General features: G+C 59.8%; 1 protein-coding gene across 1 annotated transcript in view; it reads right to left on the bottom strand.

Moving 5' to 3' along the window:
* Positions 1–201: 201 nt before the first annotated feature.
* Positions 202–7,612, bottom strand: part of LOC123393518 (translation initiation factor IF-2-like) — a 97,151-nt gene continuing 89,740 nt past the window's right edge. Inside the window, exon 2 of the mRNA XM_045085787.1 lies at positions 202–341. Coding sequence (XP_044941722.1) covers positions 323–341 — 19 coding nt within the window. The 3' untranslated portion in view covers positions 202–322. The remainder of the gene's footprint in view (positions 342–7,612) is intronic.

Raw genomic sequence — 7,612 nt, 5'->3', positions numbered from 1 at the left:
CGGCAGGTACCCCGTACAGATTCCCAGGGATCTGCCGACGCTCCCCATCCCGCCCCCTAAGCCCCTCAAAGCCACAGCAAGCCTCACACCTGAGCCGGCAGAACCACCCCACCCCGCCCGTCCCTCGTGCCAACGAAGCGTTCTTCTGTCGCAAACCCAGACTCCCAGGACAGCTCCGACCGGCGGCAGCCTTACCTGGTCGGGGTGGGTGAGGTCTGCTTCGCTGTAGCAGGGACGCCTCCCGTGGGGCTCTTTCCGGAACTTTCTCGGGTGGAAGTTTGCTGGGAGAATAGTGAGAATCAGCAGGAAAAGCTTCAGGTTCTCAGAGACAGATTCTCAACCTGAAGAAAAAGAAAAAAAAAATGTAAATGCTTTTGAAGCAGACATCCTCTTTTTGATATAAAACGAACCCGGTGTGAATGCCCTAGAAAAGACAGGCTGTGGCCGGTGACCACACCCCACGGGACCAAGAGGAATCTGCAGTGGGGAGGAAAGCATTAGGACCCTATCGCCAAACAGCAGGTGGGCGCCCCGTGCTGCGTGGCCGGCCCTCCCCCCGCAGCGCCCCCCAATGTTCTCTAACCCCTCCCCGCCCTGCTGGCTCCCGCCCGTCTGGTCACGCGATGCCCCCCACTTCCTGCCTCTCCCAGTACAGAGTCCAGTACGCCCCCACTGCTACCACTGCCGAAACTCCCTGGTCCCTCTTTTTTTAAAAGGTTCTTTGGGTGATGTCACCCTCCTGACATATCCCCCCGATGCCATCCTATGTGGCTGGGAAAAAACACCCGGAGTTGCCACAGCGGCCTGCAAGCCAGGTGCGACCAGGTTTGAGGAGCCCGACGCTTCCATGATGTGGCAGGACTAAGACGATGGAGGTAAAAATAAGCTGCGGGCTCTTGCCTGGACTGTGGGTTCACAGCTTGCTGGTAAGTCTCCCTCTTCCCACAGGACCCTAGGCAGTGTCCCTGCCCCCTGCAGCCCCTGGGCCTCCAGGCTGTCCCCCCACAACACAAGCAGGCCTCCCCCTGCACCACCCCCTCGTGCCTGCACTGCTCGGGACCCTCTTCCCTACGCAACCGCATGGCTTGCCCCTCCCTCCCTGGCGACTCTGATCTATGGCATCTCCCAAGTGGCCAATCCCAAGGAGAACACCTTATCAGACATGGCGGTCATCCCCCATTCCCGCTTCCCGGGCCCCATCGACCACCCCCATGACTGATCACATCTGCTTCCACTCAGATGCGTCACGCCAGAACAAGTGCCCCGAGGGCAAGTACCCGAGTCTCTTTTACTCAGTTCTGATGCCCCGTGCGCAGGCCGTGCCTGGCACACAGTCGGAGCTTACTCAGTGTTCGTCAAGAGTAGGCATGAAGACCCCCTTCATTCTCCCCTCGGCACCCATTAGGCTTCCCTCATCACACCCGGGAGCCAGAGGAACACAAGGGGGCTGGCTCACTACTGTTTGGCCTTGGGAGTCCTTTCTTTGCTTCATTCAGTCCAACCCAGTGAGCGTGCCTCCAGGCAGACAGGACACAAACACCATTCGGGCCCCCCTCCCTGGTCAGCCCCCAGAGACGGGCTCTGGGGCAGGGCCCTGAGTCAGGTTGACCCAGGAGTGGTCCCCCCAGCCTGCCTCCATGGAGAGGCTCCTGCTGGCACATCCCCAGAAATCCCACAACAGAGCTTTAAAAAAGGAAAGAAAAGACTACCAGTTTGTTTCTTTTCCTAAAATCCAGTTACTTAAAGGGGAACCACCCACGTCGCAAATGGCAGGGCCAACCCCACAGAGCGCCCCCAACTGCAGAGAAATGCCCGGGCCCCACGTGCCTTTCCAGTGGCCCCCCATGCTGTCCCTGCACAGCGCCTGGGGCTGGGCACTGGAGAGAAGGGAAACCGGGAAACGGCCCTGAGCTCCGGGAGGCCGCCCGCCAGTAGGAAAAGCAAGTGTGAGATCTGTTCTCCGAGGTCTGTGCTAAATGAGGCAGTGGGCGAGGTGGCCGGGGTAGGGCCCAGGAGGAGGAAGGGGAGCCGGGCAGAGGGGGCTCAGGTGTGACCGCGCTGGTGGGCAGAGAGGGCAGAAGGCAGGCTTCTCTTAGAACCGAATGCCTGGCCCACAGCAGCCGGCACAAAAGGCAAGGGCTGGAACTCATTCTGCTCCAGACCCACCGGAAGAGGAGTAAGGGGGCAGGCAGACAGCACCCCGGGACCTAAACCCAAGAAGGACAGATGACAAGGGACAGGGAGCAAAGACAGGGAGGGAAGCAGGACCCCACAGGCATCCAGGGACCCCTAAACTCCTCTGTCCCCAGCACGCTGATGGTTATGTACAGTTCTTGAAACCGGGCCATCCTCTCCAGCATGATGCCTTCACATCCCGCAGGACCCCCCGCCAGCCCCCTGCCACTCACGTGTTGAGCTGTGCGGCCGGTACCCCGACTCCGCACCCCCCTCAGGAGCCACGCAGGCCCAGAGAGACGTTACTTCACTCTGCTGGGCGGTGCACAGCCGGCGGGGCTCACTTAGATGGGAGAGCGTGGGCCCCGGGGTCACTGGGACTGGACCAGGGTGCTCGCCCCACCCCCCACCCCCACCAGGGCCAGCAGCCCTGCCCTGGCCAGGGCTCGGGGACCCAGGGCAAGAGCCAGCCTCACCACTGCCCGGCCGCCCTTTGTTTCCTTAAACGAGAGATCATCTCATGGCTTGTCTCGGATTGCAACAGCACGGTCTCCCCCACTCTGCAGGAGGAAACACCAGCCACCACCCACAGTGCAGATCCGGGGGCTTCTGCCCTGGGGTTTTCAGGGACATAAGTCCCAGCAGCCAGCAGGAGGGGCAGGTCCCATCTCCGCCTTCTCAGAACAGACAATAGAAAGAGGCAGAAGGCCAAGTAAGTAGCCATGAGGTCTTTCTAGGCCCCACGGCTGGCTCTGGGCAAAGGGAAAAGGAAAGGGATCCCTGGGTGGCTCGGGCGTCTGCCGCGGCCCACGTCATGATCCCAGCGTCCTGGGATCCAGTCCCACGTCGGGCTCCTTGCTTGAAGGGGAGCCTGCGTCTCCCTTTCCCACTCCCCCTGCTTGTGTGCTCACTCTCTCGCTCTCTCGCTTTCCGACAAATAAATAAGTAAACTCTTAAAAGGAAAACAAAAAGAAAGAAAGAAAGAAAGAAAGAAAGAAAGAAAGAAAGAGAAAGAGAGAGAGAGAGAGAGGAGAGCAGAAGGCCCACGGGGCTCACAGCAGCAAAAGACAGTGAGGCCTGCCTAGCTGAGGTCCAGGGTCCAGACCACCACCTGCTGTCCCAAATCCAGCAGAGGAGGGCACTGCCTCTTCCCCCTCCTGGGAACCACGTTCACTGTGTCCTGCCATGCACCAAGCACCATGGCAGGTTCCCGAGGTTCCAGACTCTACCAGCGCATTGCCCAGGGCCAGAGGTAGTCAGGAGCCTCCAACTGCTGACCATCAGTGTCCAAGTCCTTGTGCCTCCTGCGGCAGGGGGTGCCCACCCGCGCACCCCGCAGAGCCCCAGGGCCAGTGGCACAAGGGTTCTCTGGTGGCCAGGACTCTTCCCTAAACCCTCGACCTACTTCTCTGGGATCTAACCCCCTCACTTTGGATGGGGAAGCCCTCCAAATAATTTGGGGGTGGACAGAGGCCCCCAGGAAGGCTGGACATAGGTGGAGGGGCGGGAAGCAGAAGGACATGATCCTGGAGAAGAGCCTATTGCTGGAAAGTACCAGGTGTGGTCCTACCAAGGGCAAGGGCAGGGAGCAGGCCGGGAGGCCTCAGTCTCAGGGAAGGTCTCCCCAGCGCATTCCTACTCCTCCCCGTATCTCAGCCACCAATTAAATCTCCAGGGCCCAGGGTGGCTACAGAGCCAGCGCAGCTCCCAGCTTGCCTCCCAAGGGGGCAGACGGCTGGGGCTGCCTTTGGTGCAATGGCCCCAAAGGCCTCCTGTTGGGATTCTTGCCATTAGGGAGAGAAGATGGAAAATAAACACTGGGACCTCTAAAAAGTGTCTTTTGCAAAATAAATACATGAATAAATAAATAAATAGATAAGCCAACACACACACACACACACACACAGGCACGAGCCCCGCAGAGGCTGCTGTGAGAACAGACCTGCGCAGAGGGAAGGGTCCTCCCGTCACCCTCCAACTCCAGCCCTCAGAGGGACTGGGCAGCCGGCCCCTTCATTCCTCTCTGAGGACCCCTGACCTCTGCCACTACAGGGCAGGGACGGGGAAGGACGGACTAGAGCTGAGGCAACACAGAGAAGCAGAGACACCCACCAGTGCCCTCGCGCTGTGGCCCCTCCCTGGGCCTGGGGCGGGCACTCGGGCCCCATCTGACGGCCCCACAGACTCAGGACTTGACGCCCACTTGACGTGGGCGGAGGTCAGGAGGGACAGCATGATCGCTGTGCTGTGAACGTGGAAGTCGCCACGGGAGGAGATCGCAAAACTCACCATCCGGGAAATCACGTGTGAGCGTGTGAGGGGACGGAGGTCACCCCAGCTGCTGTGGTGGCCACTTCACAGCAGGTACCTACCACGAGTCATTATGTCGCACACCTTAACCTCAGGCAAAGCCGCCTGTCCCTTGTGCTGCGGTCAAACTGGCAAATGCAACGTAATGACAAGGATTGGTATCCGATTTTTAAAAACCACCGACACGTCCAAACCAAGCAGAGCTGCTTGTCCTACCAACCACACCGTCTGGTGGGACACGGAGCTGTCGCCCATCAGGGATGCTGCACTCAGCCTCGCCTCCTGTCCGCATGTCCCTCTGGCGCGCTCCCCTCCCTAGCACTCGTGCCCCCTTCTCCCGGCTTCTGTCCACCCCCTCACCAGCACCGTGCGGGGGGACGAGGCACGCCTGTCCTGTTCCTCCTCTCCCTCATGCTCTCGGCCTCTGCTTCCTCACAACCCAAGGGCCAAATGACCAAACCCAGAGCTTGACCTAAGACATGCTAAGAAAGCAAAACTTGCCAGCTCTTGAGCCCGGAGAAGGAGAACACGGGACGCTGCGTTCCGGGAGTGAAGAGGATAGGGGAGTGCGCGATATTCTGAGTACAAGAGTCTCCTCCTTCCATTTTTAACCCAGAAGCCAGCTCCGTGCCTGACTCCCCTCATGCCTTATGAATCCCGTCCCTGACAAAAAAAAAAAAAATAATAATAATTTGGGTTTTATTATTCTGGCATCTAGTGGGAGTGGGTGACAATTCTACTGTAGCTGAACTGCGGCTGCTTCTTCCTTCCAGTGAGTTTTAATAATACAGTGTACCTTTAGGTATTGTTGGGATGTTACATTATTCAACGCATCCAACAGGAATGAGAAGGCCCTTATGCAATTTACGTGTCCCCTGCGCTGTGTTTAAAGCCTGGGAAATGCAGGGGTATAATTTGGGAAGCAATTTTCCCCAAGGTCGGGGAAAGCAGTTTCTGGCGGAAAGGCTGGGGGCTGTGTGACCCCAGTGACAGCCAGGCTTGAAGCGGGGGCCCCAGGGACTCCAGGCCCCCCAGAAGCATTCCCCAAATGCGAGAGAACAGGGCTTGCATATAGCCTCTTGGTGGGAAGGAGCTGCCTGGGGCACCATCCAAAGTGCTCCCAGGCTCTCCTCCGTGTCTTCTGGGCTTCCCTTCCCGGATCAGGCTGGGTTCCTGAGTCCTGGAATCCATGAGCCAGACCAAGAGCCCTGCTCCAGGCCCTCAGGGAACCTTAGGCCAGCTGCTTCCTTCCTGTTGGCGGGCCCTTCCCAAAAGCACCATTCCAGAGCTGAGCATCCCTCCAGCCCCTCCCACGCCAGAGACTGGGGACACAAATGAGAACACCACACGGGTCTGTCCCCGAGGGGCTTGCAGTACCGAGGGAGGGGGATGCGCAGAGGAGGGGGTAAGGGCTCGCACGGGACGTAAGGTGCCACAGGGCAGACCTCAGCTGTGCTCGGGGCGTAGAACAGTGCCCGGCACAGGACAGGGGCTCAACAGTGACGTGTGAGTGGCAGAGTGCACGGAGTGCCAGTACTGGGGATGGGGGAAGCATGCGTGGGGCCCTTAGCAGGGAGTGGGGCGTCTTTCGGGCCTGGGACCAGATGCACTGGAAGGTGAGGCCGGCCGTGCAAGTCGGGCGCCAGATCCAGGAGCACCTCAAACACGGCGCCAAGGACCCTCAACAGCCACCTAAAGTTTAAGCAGGAAACTACGCAGACGCGTGTCTTAGGAGGTTGGCTCTGGTGTGAGGCAAGGGCAGAAGGGGCTAAAAACCCAGGCAGGAATCTCGACGTGGAGGCAGCCGCGGGCTCTCCTGTGAGGCACGGAGACACACGAGACGGTCGGAGACTGGTCAGGACCACGGACAGGACTCGGGGGCGTCCGCCGGGTGGATGTGGGGTTTGTTGTCGGGTCACAGGCACTCCCGATGGTATTCTCGACACCTTGGAATACGTTAACAGCTACAGAACAAGGTTCCCCAAGGCTTGTGGGGTTGGGTTCAGACTCGGACATGTGCTGGAAGAGCGCTGGGATGCGTGGGGGAGGGGCTGTACGGCAGGTGGTCGGCTGCCAGGATCTAGGGCTTGGAGACAGTCTGGTCTGCTTTGGGGATGGTGGCACCCGCCTCCGGGATGGCCACCACGATCCTCACCCCCCCGTCCCCTGATACAGTCCCCTCTCTCCTCACGCCAGGGCCGACTCTGCCACCCCCGGAATGCAGCCACAGTGATGGCGTCACGGTTCTGAGATCAGGCCATAAACGACATCGCCCACTCTCACGCTGGTGGGAGCTGGCTGCCATGTCATGGAGCCACACTCAAGTGGCCACAGGGAGAGATCCATGTAGGAGGAACCGGGGCCCCCCCTCCGACAGCCAGCATGCTGCCCGCAACCCCGCAAAGGCCACTGAGCTACACACCTCAGCTGCCTGGGCTCCCGGGCTCCTGAGCCCAGAGGGTGTGGGCTAAGAAATGACTGTTGTCTGACGCCGCGAAGCTGTGGCATGACCGTGAGACCCGCAGATGCGTCATACGAGGGTTCCAGCAAGGAGAGATGTTAGTGGTGGCTGCGGCCAAGGGCAGGGAGAGGAGCACCCAGTGAGAAGATGGGGGGCGCGAGAGACAAGGGAGCAGGGGCACAGGCGGGATCCCTGGGAGGTGGCGGGGTGGGAGAGAAGCCTGTGCCAAGGAACAGGGGCCCCGCCGAGAATGGAGCCAAGGCTTTCAGACACCGCAGAAACCCCAGTCTCTATGATGCCCCACGAGAGGGTGTCAGACGCTCCAGACCCCCACGGCGCCCAGCGGCCCCCTGCCCCCCAGCGGGGACCCTCTCCCTTTCTGCCTCCTTGGGAGACCGGGTCCGTCTCATCTCCTGTGGCGCCTGTTGCAAATCGTAATTATGTTTTAACTTGTTTCCTTACTCATCCGTGGTCCTGGAGGGCTGGGGGGTATCTATCGTGTTCACCACTGTAAACCCAGTGGCCGACAGACGAGGTTCTCAAACACTTGTTGGATGGATGAATAAATTAATGGAAAAAGCAAAACCCTGAGTCTCGCCGACAGGCCCAGGTTACCGGGGGGCAAACGACCCCCTTCCGTGTCCCTCTCGTGCCCCATACCTCTCC

Source organism: Mustela putorius, unplaced genomic scaffold (assembly GCF_011764305.1).
Source record: "Mustela putorius furo isolate JIRA1106 unplaced genomic scaffold, ASM1176430v1.1 tig00000873_pilon_pilon_pilon, whole genome shotgun sequence".
Taxonomy (NCBI): Eukaryota; Metazoa; Chordata; class Mammalia; order Carnivora; family Mustelidae; genus Mustela; species Mustela putorius.
The sequence above is the reverse complement of the archived record's forward strand: the minus strand, read 5'-3'. Positions and strand labels throughout refer to the sequence as shown.